The sequence below is a fragment of the Cupressus sempervirens genome, chromosome 4 (assembly GCF_028749045.1).
Source record: "Cupressus sempervirens isolate cs-2001-9-10 chromosome 4, ASM2874904v1, whole genome shotgun sequence".
Classification (NCBI taxonomy): domain Eukaryota; kingdom Viridiplantae; phylum Streptophyta; class Pinopsida; order Cupressales; family Cupressaceae; genus Cupressus; species Cupressus sempervirens.
In genome coordinates, this window is record NC_143121.1 from 276617098 (window position 1) to 276640035 (window position 22938).

Sequence of the window (22938 nt, forward strand, 5' to 3'; positions counted from 1 at the left end):
ATATATATATATATAATAACGTAATGTAAACATACAAGATATAATCTAGTAATATATAATAATATCTTATGTTAATCTTATTACAATCTATAAATATAATATATATTATTATTATTTTTACTAAATATAATAACGTAATTTATATATATAAAATACGTATTATATATTATTATATTAATATGTATAATAATATAATATTTATATAACAACGTAATATTTTTATTAAATATAATATATATTATAAATATTATTATATTAATATGTATGTTATTAATATATTTATATAATAACGTAATATTTTCATTAAATATAATAATGTAATATGTATATGTATATATATATATAAATATATATTATTATATTGATATGTATATTATTAATATATATGAATATTATTAATATGTATATTAATAATATATAAGAGTCAAAGGGGGTCATAAGGTGACCTATAACCCTCTTTGACCCATTAAACAACGATATATGTCTCTAGGGGTCCTAGGACCCCTAGGGACATATGTCGTCCTTTAATGGGTCAAAGGGGGTCCCTTTGACCCCCTTTGACCCATTAAATGACGACATATGTCCCTAGGAACCCCAGGGACATAGCCGAATCGTTCATATCGGTCCAAGGGGGTCATAGGGTGACCTATGCCACCCTTTGACCCATTAAACGATGACATATGTCTCTAGGGGTCCTAGGACCCCTAGGGACATATTCGAATGGGTATTATGGTCAAAGGAGGTCATAGGGTGACCTATGACCCTCTTTGACCTATTAAACAATGACATATGTCCCTAGGGGTCCTAGGACCCCTAGGGACATAGTCGAATCGTTCATATGGGTCAAAAGGGGTCATAGGGTGACCTATGACCCCCTTTGACCCATTAAATAATGACATATGTCCCTAGGGGTCCTAGGACCCCTAGGGACATAGTCGAATCATTCAAATGGGTCAAAGGGGGTCATAGGGTGACCTATGACCCCCTTTGACCCATTAGACGATGACATATGTCCCTAGGGGTCCTAGGACCTATAGGGACATATTCGAATGGGTAATATGGGTCAAAGGGGGTCATAGGGTGACCTATGACCCTCTTTGACCCATTAAATGACGACATATGTCCCTAGGGGTCCTAGGACCCCTAGGGACATATTCCAATCGTTCATATGGGTCAAAGGGGGTCATAGAGTGACCTATGACCCTCTTTGACCCATTAAATGACGATATATGTCTCTAGGGGTCCTAGGACCCCTAGGGACATATTCGAATGGGTAATATGGGTCAAAGGGGGTCATAGGGTGACCTATGACCCTCTCTGACTCATTAAACGACGACATATTTCTTTAGGGGTCCTTGGACACCTAGGGACATATTCGAATTGTTCACATGGGTCAAAGGGGGTCATAGGGTGACCTACGACCCCCTTTGACCCATTAAACAATGACATATGTCCCTAGGGGTCCTAGGACCCCTAGGGACATATTCGAATGGGTAATATGGAACAAATGGGGTCATAGGGTAACCTATGACCCTCTTTGACCCATTAAACGACGACATATGTCCCTAGGGGTCCTCGGACCCCAAGGGACATATTCGAATGGGTAATATGGGTCAAAGGGGGTCATAGGGTGACCTATGACCCTCTTTGACCTATTCAACGACGACATATGTCCCTAGGGGTCCTAGGACCCTAGGAACATATTTGAATCGTTCATATGGTTCAAAGGGGGTCATAGGGTGACCTATGACCCACTTTGACTCATTCAACGACGACATATGTCCCTAGGGGTCCTAGCCCTAGGGACATATTTGAATCGTTCATATGAGTCAAAGGGGTTCGTAGGGTGACCTATGACCCCATTTGACCCATTAAACGATGACATATGTCCCTAGGGGTCCTAGGACACCTAAGGACATATTCGAATGGGTAATATGGGTCAAATGGGGTCATAGGGTAACCTATAACCCTCTTTGACCCATTAAATGAGGACATGTCTCTAGGGGTCCTAGGACCCTTAGAGACATATTCAAATCGTTCATATGGGTCAAAGGGTGTCATAGGGTGACCTATGACCCTCTTGACCCACTAAACGACGATATATGTCTCTAGGCGTCCTAGGACACCTAGGGACATATTTGAATGGGTAATATGGGTCAAAGCGGGTCATAGGGTGACCTATGACCCTCTTTGACCCATTAAACGACGACATATGTGCCTAGGGGTCCTCGGACCCTTAGGGACATATTCGAATGGGTAATATGGGTCAAAGGGGGTCATAGGGTGACCTATGACTCTCTTTGACCCATTAAATGAAGACATATGTCCCTAGGGGTCCTAGGACCCTAGAGACATATTTGAATGGTTCATATGGGTCAAAGGGGGTCATAGGGTGACCTATGAACCCCATTGACCCATTAAACGACAACATATGTCCCTAGGGGTCCAAGGACCCCTAAGGACATATTTGAATCGTTCATATAAGTCAAAGGGGGTCATAGGGTGACCTATGACCCCCTTTGACCCATTAAACGACAACATATGTCCCTAGGGGTCCTAGGACCCCTAGGGACATATTCAAATGGGTAATATGGGTCAAATGGGGTCATAGGGTAAGCTATGACCCTCTTTGACCCATTAAACGATGACATATGTCTCTAGGGGTCCTAGGACCCCTAGGGACATATTTGAATCTTTCATATGCGTCAAAGGGGGTCATAGGGTGACCTATGACCCTCTTGACCCATTAAACGATTATATATGTCTCTAAGGGTCCTCGGACCCGTAGGGACATATTCGAATGGGTAATATGGGTTAAAGGGGGTCATTGGTCACTCTTTGACCCATTAATCGACGACATATGTCCCTAAGGGTCCTAGGACCCCTAGGGACATATTCGAATGGGTTATATGGGTCAAATGGGGTCATAGGGTAACCTGTGACGCTTTGTGACCCATTAAACGATGACATATGTCTCTAGGGGTCCTAGGACCCCTAGGGACATATTCGAATCGTTCATATGGGTCAAAGGGGGTCATAGGGTAACCTATGACCCTCTCGACGCATTAAACGATGATATATGTCTCTAGGTGTCCTAAGACTCCCAGGGACATATTCGAATGCATAGTATGGGACAAAAGGGTTCATAAGGTGACCTATGACCCTCTTTGACCCATTAAATGACGACATATGTCCCTAGGGGTCCTCGGACCCCAAGGGACATATTCAAATGGGTAATATGGGTCAAATGGGGTCATAAGGTGACCTACGACCCTCTTTGACCCATTAAACAACGACATATGTCCCTAGGGGTCCTAGGACCTTAGGGACATATTCCAATCGTTCATATGGGTCAAAGGGGGTCATAGGGTGACCTATGACCCCCTTTGACCAATTAAAGGACAATATATGTGTCTAGGGGTCCTAGGACCCCTAGGGACATATTTGAATCGTTCATATGAGTCAAAGGGGGTCATAGGGTGACCTATGACCCCCTTTGATGCATTAAACAATGACATATGTCCCTAGGGGTCCTAGGACCCCTAGGGACATATTCGAATGGGTAATATGGGTCAAATAGGGTCATAGGGTAACCTATGACCCTCTTTGACCATTTAAATGACGACATATGTCTCTAGGGGTCCTAGGACCACTAGGGACATATTCGAATCGTACATATGGGTCAAAGGGGGTCATAGGGTGACCTATGACCCTCTTTGACCCATTAAACGATGATATATGTCTCTAGGAGTCCTAGGACCGTAGGGACATATTCGAATGGGTAATATGGGTCAAAGGGGGTCATAGGGTGACCTATGACCCCCTTTGTCCCATTAAACGATGACATATGTCCCTAGGGGTCCTACGACCCCTAGGGACATATTCGAATGGGTAATATGGGTCAAATGGGGTCATAGGGTAACCTATGACCCTCTTTGACTCACTAAACGATGACATATATTTTTAGGGGTCCTAGGACCCCTAGGGACATATTCGAATCGTTGATATGGGTCAAAGGGGGTGATAGGGTGACCTATGACCCTCTTGATCTATTAAACGATGATGTATGTCTCTAGTGGTCCTCAGACCCCTAGGGACATATTCGAATGGGTAATATGGGTCAAAGATGGTCATAGGGTGACCTATGACCCTCTTTGACCCATTAAACGATGACATATGTCCCTAAGGGTCTGAGGACCCCTAGGGAGATATTCGAATGGGTATTATGGGTGAAATACCCTATGACCATCTTTGACGCATTAAACGATGACATATGTCTCTAGGGGTCCTAGGAAACCTAGGGACATATTCGAATTGTTAATATGGGTCAAAGGGGGTCATAGGTCACGCATTAAACGACGATATATGTCTCTAGGGGTCCTAGGACCCCTAGGGACATATTCGAATGGGTAATATGGGTCAAAGGGGGTCATAGGGTGACCTATGACCCTCTTTGACCCATTAAACGACGACATATGTCCCTAGGGGTCCTCGAACCCCAAGGGACATATTCTAATGGGTAATATAGGTCAAATGGGGTCATAGCGTGTCTATGACCCTCTTTGACCCATTAAACGACGACATATGTCCCTAGGGGTCCTAGGACCCTAGGGACATATTCAAATCGTTCATATGGGTCAAAGGGGGTCATAGGGTGACCTATGACCCCCTTTGACCCATTAAATGACAACATATGTCCCTAGGGTTCCTAGGACCCCTAGGGACATATTTGAATCGTTCATATGAGTCAAAGTGGGTCATAGGGTGACCTATGACCCCCTTTGATGCATTAAACGACGACATATGTCCCTAGGGGTCCTAGGACCCCTAAGGACATATTCGAATGGATAATATTGGTCAAATGGGGTCATAGGGTAATCTATGACCCTCTTTGACCCTTTAAATGACGACATATGTCTCTAGGGGTCCTAGGACCCCTAGGGACATATTCGAATTATACATATGGGTCAAAGTGGGTCATAGGGTGACCTATGACTCTCTTTGACCCACTAAATGATGATATATGTCTCTATGGGTCCTAGGACCCCTAGGGACATATTTGAATGGGTAATATGGGTCAAAGGGGGTCATAGGTGACCTATGACCCTTTCTGACCCGTTAAACGACAAGATATGTCGCTAGGGGTCCTAGGACCCCTAAGGACATATTCGAATGGGTAATATGGGTTAAAGTGGGTCATAGTGTGACCTATGACCCCCTTTGACCCATTAAACGATGACATATGTCTCTAGGGGTCCTAGGACCCCTAGCGACATATTCAAATAGGTATTATGGGTCAAAGGGGGTCATAGGGTGACCTATGACCCTCTTTGACCCATTAAACGACGACATATGTCCCTAGGGGTCCTCGGACGCCAAGGGACATATTCAAATGGGTAATATGGGTCAAATGGGGTCATAGGGTGACCTATGACCTTCTTTGACCCATTAAAGGATGACATATGTCCCTACGGGTCCTAGGACCCTAGGGACATATTCCAATCGTTCATATGGGTCAAAGGGGGTCATAGGGTGACCTATGACCCCCTTTGACCCATTAAACGACAACATATGTCCCTAGGGGTCCTAGGACCCCTAGGGACATATTTGAATTGTTCATATGAGTCAAAGGGGGTCATAGGGTGACCTATGACCCCCTTTGATGCATGAAACGATGACATATGTTCCTAGGGGTCCTAGGACCCCTAGGGACATATTCGAATGGGTAATATGAGTCAAATGGGGTCATAGGGTAACCTATGACCCTCTTTGACCCTTTAAATGACGACATATGTCTCTAGGGGTCCTAGGACCCCTAGGGACATATTCGAATCGTACATATGGGTCAAAGGGGGTCATAGGGTGACCTATGACCCTCTTGACCCATTAAACGACGATATATGTCTTTAGGGGTCCTAGGACCCCTAGGGACATATTCGAATGGGTAATATGGGTCAAAGGGGGTCATAAGGTGACCTATGACCCTATTTTACCCATTAAACGACGATATATGTCTCTAGGGGTCCTAGGACCCCTAGGGACATATTCGAATGGGTAATATGGGTCAAAGGGGGTCATAGGGTGACCTATGACCCTCTCTGACCCATTAAACGACGAGATATGTTGCTAGGGGTCCTAGGACCCCTAGGTACATATTTGAATGGGTAATATGGGTCAAAGGGGGTCATAGGGTGACCTATGACCCCCTTTGACCCATTAAACGACGACATATGTCTCTAAGGGTCCTAGGACCCCTAGGGACATATTTGAATGTGTATTATGGGTCAAAGGGGGTCATAGATCACTTTTTATTATTATATTATATTATTTATATATATTATATTACATTACTATATATTATAATATATGAAATATTATATTATATTATTATAATATAATATGTTATTATAATATTATTATTATAGTATAATATTATACAATTATAATATAATAATAATATTATTATTATATTATAGTATAATAATTATAATAATAATAATAATATTATATTATAGTATAATAATAATTATAATAATATTATTATATTATAGTATAATAATTATTATAATAATAATATTATTATAATATAATAGTATGATATATTATTTAATATTATTATTATTATTTTATATCAATAATAATAATATTAAATAATATATCATACTATTATATGATTTTAATTATTAGTCGGATATTGGATTTAAAATTGGATATCCGATAAGGCTCGGCTTAACCTTCTAGGTTTGGTTCCTGGATAGGTAAAAAAAAGTCAGAGCGGATTTTGAAGCACTTTTAGGCGTCTTCAAACTATCTTTTTTTCACATCGCCACTTTTTGGCACACCATGATCCTGCACATACCCGAATGTGGTTGTTAGAATGACAAATTTGAATGTTATAGATTTGTATATTTGGAATAAATATATGATATTAAAGTTCAATTAGTAGCTATGATTACACTTGGGAACTATAACATAGGAAATTAAAAATTGTATTTTGAATTTAGAAAGTGATAAAATTATGTAAAGTAATGACAAATGGGGGTGCAGTTTTGAAAAATGATAAATTGTGACAATTTATGGAAAAAAGGGATGAATTTGGCAAATGAACAGTTATAAAAATTTATGACAAAATAAGGGAAAAAAATGGAAACTTATTATTAATGAAAATTTCACAAATTAGTCAATGGTTTGGAAAATGAGAAACTAGCATGAGAAAAACTGGAAGAAATGAGGGTGGAGAAATTAGTAGGAATGTCATATGAGAAATTCGAGAACATTCTCATATTGTCATGCCCAAAATACAATGGCAAAAACACACGGTATTTTTTTTTTTTTAAAGATTAATAACACCGCTATGTTTGATATGTTGTTTTTCACAAGTTAAATTATAGGTATAATGTAAGACAGATATAGGTTCTCCTAACAATGTCCTGACATTCCATTTAAGTTTAAAACCAACATGTGAGGTTCACTCAAAAGATTTAAAACATTTATCATTATCCACTATAATGTTAACTAATCAAAATATTAATAAACAATATAATTTAATTCTTCAAATAAAAATTTAAATAAATATAACTTTAGTTATTACTATACATTGAAACCAAAGAACTAACTAACTAAAATAATCATCTAACATACAAATACTTAAACTTTATTAAAACTAACATAAACAAAACATCTTTTAAATCAAACTATTATTAAATAATCAATATAGTTAATTAAAACTTAAACAACAATTCTAACATTAATTTAAACCAAATTTATTGTCTTTGTACTTACCACATAAATAAATAAAAATAATATAAGACAATAATTATATAAACTCAAGTGAACTAAATAATAATTAATACAATTAATTAAAACTAACACATATCTCTAATGACTATCTTTTAACATAATAATAATATTTAAACTAATACTAACTATACTTAATTATAATTTAATAAGTTAATAAAACTAATTTTTTTAAAATATTTAAAATTTTATTTAAAATACAACAAAACAAAACAAAAACATATTAAATACTTAATATTTAAACTAACTAAAACATTTAATTAACAAATTTTCACTTTATAATTTACTTACACATTTAAACAAAATAACATACTTACTTAAACTTAATACTAAATTTATATTAACTAAACTTTAACATTAGTTAAAAATCTAACATATTTTATACTAATTTAAAATTACTAAACTTAACTTTTACTACAACTAACTAACTTTAAAATACTTTATTTAAAATACCATCTAAAACTAACAACTACAAACCTAAAAACAAACTAACCTAAACAAATTAAAAATTTAATACAAACCTGCACATCATAAATTCCCCACATAAACTCACTAGTCATGTCACAAGGTCTCGTAGGGCTGCAATTTCTATGGGGGTGTAGGGGTGATGTCATCCCCCATAAATGCATATTTGGTCAAATTAAGCCTTACCCCTCTCTAGGAAATAGGAGTTATGATAAAGTTTTGTTATTGGGGCTTTTAGGATAGGATAGGATATTTAGGATATTTGTTTTAATACATTTTTGTTTTGTTTTGTTTTTATTTGAAGTAAATAATTTTTAATAAGTTCAAAAAGGATATTTGAAGAATCTCTTTGCGATTCTCTGTTCCAAAAAGGGAGAATTTAATTTTTCTCATACAAACTCCAGAGAGTATTTTTGCTCTAGGGGAGTAAACTTTTTTTTTGCCAAGCTCATTTTTTTCTAAGTGTAGATTTTAACGACAAGGAAATATATTTTTTGTTCCTTTTTTTTTTCTTCTAAGTGTTAATTTGAAAGCAAATTATATTATTTTTACAAGGGAGGTATATATATATATATATATATATATATATATATATATATATATATATATATATATATATATATATATATATATATATATATATATATATATATATATATATATATATATATATATATATATATATATATGTATATATATATATATATATTTCTAATTGGATATAAGAAAATCATATCTATTTATTCAAGGGCAATATTATTTATTTTCTTTCTAATGTTGATTATATCCATCAAGTTTAATAATTTTCTTAAACCATAAAGTAAGGTTATTTTATCTCCTATAAATCACGAAGTAAATTGAAGTCCTAACCATAACATTAAATTTTCTTTAACCCATTTTGAACGTATAATTGCACAAATATATTTCATCATTTATCTAATTATTCTAAATCAATGAATATGATTACGAGACATACAAATGATGCAGAAAGAGTGTAACATCATTACATTTGAATTTTAAGTAACATACACAAAACTAAAACAAAACTATAAGACTCAATGCAAGAATATTACTCAATTTTCTTTTTCTATTGAACCACTTGATTCAAAGGCTCCACTGGGAAAGAACCACGAAGAAAACCCGACATTGTTGCCATTTCCACAATAAGTTACCAATAAAATTTTTACATAGGATTTCAATCCCAAGGAGAAATCTCCTCAACATAACTGAATTTCAATAACAAGTTGAATTTCCTTCTTGGCCCTTAACAAGGGATCCATTTTGAATTTCTGCAAAACATCACGGTGATCATGGAGAGGATGAAAACTGACCAAGAGACAACCAATCATAACATGAAGAAAAAATCATACATTCACTCCCATACTGGGTTTTCACAACAAGTTTGACATTGAACCAAACTAGGGAGAAGGTGGATTTTTCCAATAGGAGATGTCAGACACAATACCAAAACAGGTGCCCTAGCTAGGCTATAACTCAAGAACATCCATCTTCCATTCTTACATTTCAAAACTCATACGTGGTTTGTGCTGATGAGTAGGGGCCCATAACACCCTACCCTCTCTCCCTCTTCTTGTCTTGAGAAGAGACTCTACACTGTTGGAGTCCAACTAAAGACCTTCTCCCATACATGGCCACTTTTTCCCTATCTGAAGGTGAGTAATGCCAAACATCCATGCAATCCCTTCAAAAATTCAAAACAAAACACAAGGGCAAGACATCTAAGAAAACCAATTTCCCATCCCTCCCAACACACACACACACACACACACACACACACACACACACACACACATGCAATAAAATTGAAATATGAAACACAACATGAACAAAATGAGGTGAAGTATTCCTACCTTCAAAAATCAAGTTATGAAAAATGAACAAGTTTGAGATGAGCTTGCTTTCCTCTCCTTCTCCTTCAATTCTGAAAATCACTCTAAAACTAGAGGTTGGGTGAACATTCAAACCCTCTCAAATTTGCCTCTAAATAAGATCCTAAACTCAACCACCCCAAAAAGTAATAACTACCCCATTTTCTTAAAAGTTCTAGAGTCTTCTAACTCAACTAGACATAGGCTAACCTCAAGGTGAAGTTGAAGTTATCCAACCTATGATGAAATCATTCAATTTTCGCAATAAAGCAAAAATGAGATTTTTCAGTGACCATAAAAGTCAACAAAAGGGGCTATGGGGGTGGAAAATGCCCCCAACCCATACCCATACCCTTTAGGTACTTAGATTTCATGATTTTTGGCCTTTAAAATTAATTAGGGACCAATCAAAAGCTAGAAAAATTTAGGACTTTCTAACAACTACAAAAATGCAGATTAAATCACTAATCTTGATTAGGGTAATTAATTTTGATTACTAACTGATTAGCAAAAAGGGCACTAACCTAGTTTAACTTAGATCTTTAGGTTACTCAGTTAACCCTAACTATCATGCTAGAATTCATATATAATTCACGAGTGTCAAGCGACACTGAAAAACCACTGTTACAAAATATTAACACTTATTGATTACAGAATGATACATTCATACATCTCACGATACAAATAAAATATGAACAATGGGGTTTGCATCTTTTTTTAGATTCAACCTTGGTTTCCACAATTGGTACATAGGGTTCAGTTTTGTTTCTCCGTTAGATTTCCTAGCTAAAATATCCTGCACACTCATTGCACACATCAGTAGCTCAAGAACTCACATACATATATTCAAAACTTATTTGGATAGTTACGTAAATCAAAACATGAATCTTTCGTATAATTAATTGTTTAATTAATTTCTACTCACATTTAATCATCAGTAATCACATAATCAATATAACATAACTTATTCATTAATTGAGATTAAAATGCTAGAATAATCATCATTAGGCATGCATATACCTAACATCATAAATATCACTTATTAAGGAATACTGAACTATTTGAAAGTACAAACCTAATCATCGAGTTACCAAAATCAACACTCTTATCATCAGGTGAAAATGCCTCATATCATTGCTAGTAAAATTTTAATGTTTAAATAGTCAAGATAATGTAGTAGTTTTTGAGTCATTGAGTATTAAAACATGGATGTATCAATTGATCTCAATTTCATTAAGATATTCACAAAATAAAACATTACTTCATATCCGATTAAATCTCCTATAACAGTTTTAACAGAGGATTCATATTTGATAAGTACATATAAGGAGGGTCCTTACACATATGAGGGAAAATGGGATTGAGAGAAAAATTAGGGATTATTACATGAGTTAGAAATGGTTGAGAAATTAACATTTTCCTACTCATTTTAGGAAATTATCCTAATAATTAATTAAAATTTAATAAATATGGGGAAAATAAAAAGTAGTAAATAAATTCAAATTCCTAACGAAGACATGAAATGTTACGATAAGGGTTGAATGAATGCTTGTTCACCTCTAAAGGATTAATTAATTGACAAAAACATTTAATCGAACATGGTTAAGAATGAATGGACAAGATATGAAGAAAAATTAAAGGACATATGTTAATGATTAATTAATTAATTTTTAATATTTAATTTGAATATTTACACAAATGACAAACAATCAAAAACCAAATGTGCAACATAGATGAATAATTGGAATAGTGGTGAAACCATTTTTTAAAGTAGTATAAAAAGATTTAAAAGTACCATTGAAAACATTATCCATTTTTAAGCATACAAAGATTCCTGAATTTACTTATATGGTATTGAATTTTAAAACTATTGTAACCAATTCTTTATATTAAATTATAATTTATGATAAATATTTAATTTTTTCAAATCGTTACAACAATTATTATTAATTTATTAATTTAAAAGATTGTAAGTGATGGTCAAGTTTTCTATCCTTAATATTTTTCTTGGGTCATAGCATTTCTTCACTATGTTGGTGCTTATTAGGAAAAATAGGATAATAGTTTAGTTTGAGAAGCATTATAAAAATCTATCATTTCTTTTGAATTATATTTGTACCACAAAAAGTGAAAATTATATGAACAAATGTTGGTACAATCTAGTCAAAGGATAAAACTATTGGTTGGGTACAATTTTTTCTCCAAGACTTTTGTCCAAATAATCTCGAAATAAAAGATCTACAATTATTTTTTGATAATTAGTTGAGTTTGTTTTTCTTTAATCCTATTAATTTAGTATTAATAAATTGTTGATTTGTTCCTTAATATTGTTCTATTAAAATATATTGACTTTTCAAATATACTTTATATTTATTTATTAAAAAATCACTTTTATATCTTAATTTACAACTAGTAAAAACTATTTATCCATACTTTTATTAACAAATTAAAAATATAATTTAAACGAAAAAATAAGAATTGTTATTCTATAAAAATCAACTTTAAATGTACTTTTGGGACATCGCATCGAATAATGGAAAAAAATCACTTTTGTATCTTAATTTACAACGAATAAAAAATATTTAATTTTATTAAAAAATTAAAAATATAATTTAAAAGAAAAAATTAAAATGGTCAAGCCATAGAATAATGCCGTTCTATAAAAATAAACTTCAAATGCACTTTGGGACATCTCTAACGAAAAATGTTACTGTGGTTTAGTTTGCTTATCCACGCATAATGGACACTCGACTAATTTTTTTTTTTAAAATTTATGTAGAAAATAGATAATTCCGTTCTAATGTTGCCCTTGCCCTTCTAGGAGCAACATAGTCTTACTAGCCGACTCTAATATATTATTCGGGTTACCACTCATGATTAAAAATACAGTCGACACATTAACCCAAGCGGAGCTACAGAAGCTTTTATATAATATCTACCCCAGTCTCACAACACTCTGCGATGACAGAAACCCTTTTCAAGTCCAGCCCTTAACACAACCAACTATATTTGGGCCATCTCCTAACAGATAGTTATTGTAATATCCTACTACATATGGCCAGACATGTCACCGATATTGAAAGATGCTGTGGTATCTGAAGCAGAATAGTTAGTAGGACAAGATGCAAGCCTCGCAGCTTCTTCCAATTCTTTCACCACCTCACTCATATCGGGTCTTTTAATTGAGTCTTCTTCCACGCACTTCTTTGCTATCTCTGCAACTTTCCGAGCTGATTCTACATTATATCGGTTAAGCAATGAAGTATCCATAAGCTCTGCCAGTTTGCCAGATGAAAGCAGATTGCGTGCCTGTTGCAACGATCATTTCAATTTATTGGTTATGAACATGTCCAAAAGTGATATAAATCATTGAACTGAGATTGAAATAGATAGATTACCGATTCTACTATTCCTTCCTTGGGTGGTCTTCCAGAAATAATCTCGAGTAAAACCACTCCAAAGCTGTAGATATCGCTCTTTTCATTTAATTTAAATGTTTTATATCTGCAAGGACAGCCACATTTTCATCCGTCTGCATTTTTAAATATTTGAAAAATAGGATTACTTAAGCTATGGGTAATTAAGGAAAACGAAATGCTATGGTGTTCGGAGAAATACTCAGGATCAAGATAACCCTCCGTCTGGTTCACTTCGGCTTTGATATTAGATTTTAAACTCTCTACTAGCTTTGGTAGGCCAAAGTCAGCTAGCTTAGCAGTCATTTTGCCATCCAACAGTATATTGCTGCTTTTTATATTTCCGTGTACGATTTGAGGATAGAAATTCTGATGAAGATGGAGCAAACCTGCAAAATACGTCAAAAATACTTGAGAAATGGTCCGTTTTAGCACTGTAGAAAACTGAACAGGTATAAATCAAAGCTGCTGCTTGTTGAGCAATATTCATATTACCCTCGGCAGCTTGCTGAGCAATATTCAGTCTGGTAACCCAATCAAGCGGTTTCTTCAATTTGGCTTCACCTGCAAATGGTAAATCATCTAATGTAAAGCATTTTCTTTAGTTTCTCAAGTCGATATGCAACAAAATTTAATATATACAAATACCATATAGACGATCAGTCAAAGTTCCGTCGGGTACGTATTCATAGACCAATGCCACTTTGCGTTGTCCGCAATAACCATAAAGACTAACAAGATTCTTGTGATATATTGTTGACAGAGTACTTACCTGAAAACATAGGAAAACACTTGTTAGTTGAAAATTTGGGGTTAAGAGGATGATAGTTGGAAGGTTTGAGTAACATCCTATCATGCACAATTTATTGTCTCTGTGTAAGGTTACTAACTTCCTTCTCGAATTCTTCGTGGCCCTGCTTAGAATCAGTCATCAGTATTTTGACTGCAACCTCACGTCCTGTAACTGGAAGGACGCCATGAAATACAGATGGAGGGCTTCTGGTATCGAGGCTTGTTGTATAGCTTTTCGTAAAACTTTTAATTTCTTCTTCCGTGTATTCTTTAAAATCAATCTGATTTTTTTTATCTGAGAAATAAGAATTAGAGATAAAAGCACTCTTTACTGTGCGGAGCAGGGGAAAAGTGAAAGGGAAATAGTTTTCCTGATGAATAAAAGAAACAGTATGTAGTTGTACAATAATAATAAACACATTTTTCGCATACGAGAGATTGGAGAACCACCTGGACTTGTGTGTTCTTCCCTCAAATCATCTATGGGCGGAAATGGTTGCGATGTGCGTTTGTGCATCCATAGAAAAATTCCAGACAGGATGATTAAAAGTGACACCAACGAACACGCAATTGGAAGTCCGATCAGCCAACCTTTATTTTTGCCTCTGTCTACAGCAACAGCGTTTTGAGGATCTACGCTGCAAGTTACAATTCAGAATAAGTATCCCTACCAGAATATAACGGGTCGGTCTCTGTGTACTGTTTCTTTTTGGAAGATAGTAAATTAATGAAGAGGCATGTTAAAAACCAGTTAAACACGCAAGCGCATGAAAGACCAACACTTTTGTTGAATTGTCCAGAGGAAATTAAAAATGCCTAGAGAAAGAGAGGAGAAAATCTATATACCCAATGTCCAAGTTATCTCTCACTAATCCTTTTGAGACCGTTCCCTCGAATTTGTTTCCCTGCAGCAATCTTTTCAACGGAAAAAAGAATATGCTCAATAACATCTCACACTTTAAAATGCTTTACCAGAGAAGTTTTGATGTATGAAGAATTTAGACAGTGTATTTGGTAAACGTACAGCTGATTCAACAATTGAAGCTTCTCCAATGATCTTGGAATTTCTCCGGTAAGTTGATTATTTTGCAGTTGCCTTTGTCAGCCAAAAAGAATTGGAAAGATTAGGAAAGATGCACAAAAATTAAGTTGTTGATTCATACGAACTATTCAAGCTAGCAGCAAGTGAGAGGTGCCATACAGTATTGTGAGATTCTTCAATGAACTGAAGTCTGGAACATGACCTGACAAACTGTTATTCCCTAGCAGCTACATTTGACAGCTTAGAGTTAGATATCCTGTATAATACGGTACTGGCTACTCTCAATTTACTAAACAAAAAAACAAAAACAAAGTTAAACCTTTTTTTTCCAATTTAAAAAAAAAAAAATTTTGTTGTTTTTGACAACAAATTATGCAGATCATGCAAATCAAATGCTGAAATTTGTAAAAAAAATCATAATGATTTAGATTATTTGAAATTTGGTCAACTATACAGTTTATAAGAAGGATAACCAGATCTCAATGATAATACAAAGCATTACTTTTGTAATGCTAAACCAAGTTTGTACGGGGCTATGTAAATTCTTACCAACTGTGTCAGTGCTGTTAAGTCAGCCATATGTGAAGGTATGACGCCCTCGACATGCATGCTTGTTAGATTTCTGCCAAAATAAAATAAAAATAAAAAAATAAAAAATTACAATATAATGGTCAATGAACTGTTATATTATTCAGATACTAGGAAAAAAGTTACAGTATAATGATTCGTGGAGGATCGTCTTGACTGCAAGTTATCCCTGTTGATGAATATTCAGCTGGCAAACATGGATCTCCTGCTGTCCAGTCGTCTGGAACATTTATTGCCTCTGCTATTTTTCTAATAGCAACCACTGAGTTGACACAGTTTGTGTACATATTAAGCGCATATAACATTTCCAATATTTATGTATATATAAATACAAAAATACAGAGCATTTTAGACCATCGCTAAGGAATAGAGGAAGTTACCATCTCCGGAATATGTTGTTGTCTTTAAGTCCAATTTCCTGTACATTTCTGCCGCATTTATGAATGGTCCCAACTCAGATCGAGAACTGGATTTTAAGGTTATAGTTACAGGATCGGAATTCTCAAGTTCTAAATCTTTATTTGCTTGCCAACACTGGAAAAGACTAAGATTTATGAAATCTGTGATCTGGATTCCATTAACGTGGGCAGTGAAAGAAAGATGACTGTAGTTTGTAAACAAGAGGTTGCAGAAATAAAGTGCAAAATAATAAATTTCTGGGCTAGAGAGTGGCATAAATGAGTTTGGTAGTACCAACTCGCCTACTCCTCTCCTTGCAATAGCAGTCCTTAATACGCTCGCAGGCGGTTTGTTCACTAACTCTCTTCCTAAAGATTTTGTCTGTTTGTCCTCAGTGGAAATGTTCACTCCTATGTTTATTGCTACGCTCCATGACCATTGGCGGTCAAATGGATCGTTTGGATACCTGCCAATTGTGAGTTATGGTTCAACTTTTTTTTTAATTAAGATAAAAGCAGCAGATTTTATAGAGATCTAAAATTCAATAGTATTTAAATATAAAGCTTTAAATCATGAAGTCCAAAATTACAACTATGCTTACAAAGATAAAACATTAAACATCCTAAAACACAATGGACCGCACAAATACTCAAATTAAATCTAGGCTACATTGGCAAATTAAATTTAACTAGGAGCCTAATGACAACAAGTAATGTTGGACTGCACAAAGACTCCCTGATCAGACTGAAATTTCTTTCATAAGAACACAAACTTACTTTAACCAATCGGATGCACCGAAATTCATACGATTTGATACGAGATCTAAGGCTTTCTTTTGGAAATCCGTACTTGAATTATACATGGAAGGTTCGAGCGGCCGCAGTTCAATGCTTGAAATAAAAATAAAATTATTTTCTTCTGTTTGAGAATTGGGCGCAAGACATATACTGAGAGTCTCGTTTTTGGCGATCAAGATGATCTCGTAAAACTTGTTTTTCTGATAGGCTATCTCGGATAGGTTGACACTCCTCCATTTGATTCCTTCGATAAGTAAATCGAAGAATCTGGCGCAAAGGATTTTTGAATTTGGATCGAAAGTTACTCTTACTAAGTATTTCAAAAGGGGCTTTACAGGGAGCAGGTAGCAATATTTCTTCACTGCCGGATTTGAAAAATAGGCCACTGTCAAGTATTGCAAGTACAGAACATCTGTTGAATTGGCACTCGAAATGTTCCGAGATTTAATGAAAGGGGCATCCGAAATCCAGAGTAGGCCATTCTTGTCAGTTTGATTATCGATGGCGCCACAGTTAATGTTAAGGAATCCTGCACAGCAAAAGACGTCAGCATCTGTATTTGAGTGCTTTGAACATAATAAGTGCAATATAGAAACGAGGTGAGACTAAGCGGAGGTTACCATCTGGATTTGAGTGCGCGAAGCTCATAAATCCAACGAATGTTGTGATGAGTAGCAAGCACAGTACTGTCAGTTGCTTGCCTGACATCTTTCGGACCTGCGAAAACTGAATGAACAAACTCCATCAGAAAAAAAAAACAAAACAAAGGCGCATACATAAATGCCGAGTTTGATAATAACACTTCGAGAAACGCTGCACAAAGAATATTATTATTACTCTTATAAAAATAATCTTCAATAGAATTTAAGCTTGTTGATCCCAAGGTGCCACTAGAGGCCTGTTAATGGTTGCTTTGCATTTCGATAAAGTGGGCACATATATAGGCAAACAGGTTTCTAGTTGCTTGACTTCAGATTCTTAGGCAGGGGTGGGGTTTCATGAAGGGGGCTTCCATTCTATATTTAAGGAACAAGAGGTCCCATAATTTTTTTGGGGGGCAGGGGGCTACAACTTTAATTGGAATATTTTCCTAAAAGATAGGAGCTCCTATTTTTTAGATGTTTTATTCTGAGGGGTTGAAAAATGGGTGAGGCTACAAATAGCCCCACCAGCTTAGGACAAATCTTTGCCATGTGTCAGCAATCTGCTCATCTTTTTCCCACCAAAACAGTCCCACCAAAATAATTTGGGAAGAAATAAAATTTGATTTATTTAATCTTTCATACACTCCTCACACAAAGCCAACACATGAAGCCAGTACAGGGGCTAGAGACAAAGGTAGGTACTATGATTTTCAAATAATACTTGATATTTTTTTCCATTGACTTGCTCTATAAAAAATGCTAGAGTTTTTTTATTTCATTTATTTTCCATCCCAATCTAAAAAATGTTTGGATTTTATTAGTCTATCCTCCAATAGATTTATTTGTTTAAGCTATAGGACATTTTCTATTCATGGCTTGTAGGATATTGATCCAGTTGGTTCGATGATTTTTGTTATTTTTCATATAACAAGTTAATGGTCCCTCTGTTATAATATCCAAATTCCTCCTTTTCCTCTTCCAAAAGCTTAATAATGAAAGGATGCTATAATAGGAGCTAGGTAATGTTGTTGATCCTCTCACACACGAACAACTACTGACCCTTGCGGAATGACCCGTGTTAACAGGCGGTGCAAGGTTTTAATCTTTGTATGTGTCAAGTTTGAGCCTAAAAAGGGATTTTGGAGTGCATGAAGCTCAACAAGTGGCAGATCAACTTGGGAAATATGAGAGGCATCAAATACATTCTCATACCAATCTTTTTGATTTTTAGAAATCATCAACCCACTTTCATTTTCATGCTTGATTTAAATAAACTACTTGAAGAAGAAACAAGCCTTGTCCTCACTAGACTACTTAGATTTCATAATGTTGTGATAGAGCTCACCCCCTACTTCATATTCCATCACAATGTCCAAATGAATCTTTGTCAACATCACCTATATGAAGCCAACTGTGTTATAGGTGCATCAGAGATGGTGGTTGATCATGATATCCCTCTCCACATTCTTCTCAATCTTCTTGCCCCTCTCGATGAACTTCCACAACATTCTTGCTGATCCTAAAATAATATAATATGACGATGCTTTTGGTTTACATAGGCTGAAAATTAAGGGTTTGACTCCTCTATAGAAATATAAAAGACAAAACATAAAATAGATTAAGTTGATTAGGCACAATGGTCCATTTGGATAGATGAGATGGAAAACAAGGATTCAAGTCGATACTCACAAATCAAAACAAACACATGCCTTTATAAAATTAAAAAGATGTGATTTCATCACACTAGAAGTTCCTCGGATTGGTCATTGAATGATTAATTTATACCTCAGGAAGATTTAAGGCCGAGTTCTGTATATTTTGTGATCCTCCTTTCCATACTATGTGTGTGTGTGTGGGAGAAATCGAATTGTACAAGTGCTTCCAACAATAGATCATATTCTATTTTTATAAAGGTTGCTAAAAATATTAATTAGTATGATGTAAACTCACAAAGTCAAATGACTTTGTTAAAAATTCAATCTTTAAATCACTTATATTATGTCTTCCAATCACTTAAAACCATGACTCTACCTCCCTGCTATAGTTGTTATTTTTGAAGATGATGTCTCTATAAGCTTTTTATGTTCAATACCTTATTGTTTATGAGATAATGCATAGTAATAAACACTTCAAAATAGAAATGACAAAATATAACAAGCATCATGTAAATTATTTTCATTGCAATGGCCTTTACTATCTCATTAACATTCAATTTTGGTAGTAGATTGAATACATCCTGTAGATGGTACAAAATTTCATGGTTAAATGGAAGCCTCCCATCGACCACAAGTTCCAAATATATGTGTATCTCTCCTAATTGAGCTTCTAGATCCTTCAGGGTTGTTGATTTTCCACTAATCTCTATGACAAATGTACTAATAGTAGCATCCTTGACATCCCTTAACATTAATCTACACCTATTTCCTCAACTTCATAAGCAATGATTTGTGATTGCATATTTCCTCAACTTCAATAGCTTCATTCTTGTACAATAAATCCTTTGCCAGATGTAGCTTCATTTGCCATCATATTAAAGTGTGTAAGTACCTATTTGTGTTAAGAAAAAATAATTTGAACTTCAACATGTTTCTGTTACTTTTATTTTATGCAATCAAATGCAACAAAGCATCTCATTTAAGTAGGAAGGTTTGAAAAAGAATATTCAAGAATTTGTGATGGAGACACAACCAAAGACAAAAATGAACACACAGGAAAAGAGAAATATTATTATCAATGGAAAATGCCCTATGGGCTTACAATAGTATAATTTTGGAGAAGGAAATCCTCCACACAGTACCTTCTCTCTAACTCCACTAAGAAATGCCTTTACAATGCTTTAAATGTTCTTAAATGGACCCCAATTCATTTAGGGTTAGGAATAAATTCTAGAATATGCTAGTTGGCATCCACTCCCAAAACAGAAGGTTCTGAAAGTCACGTTAGAAGTTAGTGTAAAATTAGAAGAGTCCAGAAATGGTAGTCCAACTTCCAAGAGGCATAACTTTTGAACCGAGACTTCAATTGACAAACCCTTTACATTTTTGGAAAGCTCTTGAAGCGATCTACAGTCTTATGGAGGAGCTTTGCTCGTTCCCCATTTTTGGTCCCATACAAGGCCATTTAGTCCCCCAAACCTGACTTTGAAGCACTCTTAGGAGGTCTCCAAGAAACTTAAAATTGTAATAACTTTCTAACCATAAAGTCTTTTGATCTAACTCTTTTTCCAAAGCACTTTAAATTACAATTATAATCATCCCTCCAAATTACACCCTCTAACTCATCATAATTTTGGCTCTATTACAAAATAACCCATTTTTTGCATTTACATGTATCCCAAGGTGCTTAAAAACTCTAACTTAGAAAACTAATAGTGGGACTATGAGAATTGGAACCTTTATTTGATCCAAATGGGTATCCAAAAATAAAAAAACATTAAAAAGAAACTATCTCTAAGCATATTTTTGGGTGATATAGGATTGCCCTTACACCACTGGATGCTCCTACATCAATTTGTTGTGTAACAGCATGTAATGTCCACATTTTAGCAGTTGACCAAGTGTGTGTGCGTTAGCCTTGTTCTACATGGTCCCGAGGGCTAACGAAGGGTTTAATGGGATCTTGGAGTGTTTTGGCCTAGTCATTTCCAGTTTGGACCAAAACGAAGTTGATTTACTCAGTTTCAGGCATACTTACTATTTTTAGTAAGTCGGCAGGACACAGTGTAGGTCAATTTTGGTGATTAGATTCGATACTCCTCGGTGAGAGCTTTCTGATGAGCTATCACTCGCATTATTCGGAGTCCGATTGCTAATACATTTTAATGCCTGAAGTTTTATTAAAGTAACGTCTAATTTAATTGTAAAATATTAAAGTGTTACTTTAATATTTATTTTATGGTGATGTGTACCCAAGGGAGACATAAGGGGTATTTTAATATATGTTTTATATTACACATCTTTATCTCACATTGCCCATATGAGTTGAGCGGACCCGTGGGAATAGAATAAAAGGAAGCATTTGTAGCTTCATTAGACAGGTTGAATATGAGAAGAAATTAGTGTGTGAGTTGCAGCTTTGTTCTTGGCATTTGAGGACGTCTATCCTCTCTTGTAACATTTTAGACGTCATTCCCTTGGGGTTTGGCCTTTGGAATTCTTTCTTATTGGCTTCATTATCAGGCAGTTTAGTTGCATTTCCGGCTACAGGCAGATTTGATATTTTGCTCATATCTTCTTCCCTACTTGTCCGACGCTTATGCCGCTTTGAGGAAATGGTATTATGAAGGTAGTGGACTGATTGAAGGACAAAGTATTGTAGTAGCAAGTTCGGAAGCATGGGATGGAGTATTATGTCAATACTACTGAAGTAATTAGTGAGTTGATAAATCTGCCATGTATTTGGTTTTATGAATTCTAAAAATAACATTTTATTAGCAGCCGTTCATTTCCACTTTGCATATTATTGTAGTTTCTTTCTTGTTTATGTTGTATGATACCAATTCCATGCACAAAACACAACAAACAAATAAACATTTGATTTTCGGAGTTATAAGGGGTTTTAAGAAGTCGAATGCAAACTGTTTCACATAATTCCTTTCAGCAATTTGGTTTAGTTTTTTTGGGACATCCAAGGGTACCCATTACAGTGGTATCAGAGCTATAGGTCCTGCCATCCTGTGGAGGTCTTATAGAGAATTTGGAACAGCCGGATAGAGGGAAAAAGTAAGTAAAAAACACAGGCTAAGCATTTATGTTTGAGCATGCGACAGGGGTCTTATAATTTCCGCGATATCAGAGCAAGACAAAATAAGATTTCAGACTTGCAGAGCAAACAGTCTAGTACATCCATACAGGTGGACATTGAATCCAACCATACAGACACAGAGGAGATATTCTTTGATCAAGACAATAATATGGGTGATCGAGATGACAGGAATATAGGATTAGGCGGAGGTAGAAATGCTAGTCCAGATCAGGGAGAGGTACTGTTCCGACAGTTATTGGATACATTAGAGCAGGGGCAGTGTATGCAGCAGGAGCAGAATAGGCGAATGGACATGATGTTGCAGCTTATGGCTAGATAGATGGGTGTCAATATTAATCCAGGTGA

General features: G+C 35.4%; 1 protein-coding gene across 1 annotated transcript; it reads right to left on the reverse strand.

The window, feature by feature from the left end:
* Positions 1 to 12893: 12893 nt before the first annotated feature.
* Positions 12894 to 18095, reverse strand: LOC149561079 (putative LRR receptor-like serine/threonine-protein kinase At1g67720). Its single transcript, XM_089824952.1, has 16 exons — positions 18023 to 18095; positions 17806 to 17911; positions 17165 to 17714; positions 16370 to 16854; positions 16116 to 16251; positions 15951 to 16023; positions 15561 to 15628; positions 15384 to 15455; positions 15206 to 15274; positions 14810 to 14997; positions 14458 to 14654; positions 14216 to 14339; positions 14063 to 14131; positions 13770 to 13956; positions 13550 to 13655; positions 12894 to 13460 (listed from the first exon to the last, which is right to left on the reverse strand). Exons 2-16 carry the CDS (start codon positions 17891 to 17893, stop codon positions 13200 to 13202), a joined length of 2673 nt encoding a protein of 890 aa, XP_089681078.1. The 5' UTR covers positions 17894 to 17911; positions 18023 to 18095; the 3' UTR covers positions 12894 to 13199.
* Positions 18096 to 22938: the final 4843 nt, after the last annotated feature.

Coding starts and splice junctions, on each gene's coding strand:
- LOC149561079 (XM_089824952.1), bottom strand. CDS start 17,893: ATGTCAGGCAAGCAACTGACAGTACTGTGCTTGCTACTCATCACAACA. Junction 16,024..16,115: donor CCTCCACGAATCATTATACT/GTAACTTTTTTC, acceptor TTATTTTGGCAG/AAATCTAACAAGCATGCATG. Junction 13,656..13,769: donor GAGGGTTATCTTGATCCTGA/GTATTTCTCCGA, acceptor CTGTCCTTGCAG/ATATAAAACATTTAAATTAA.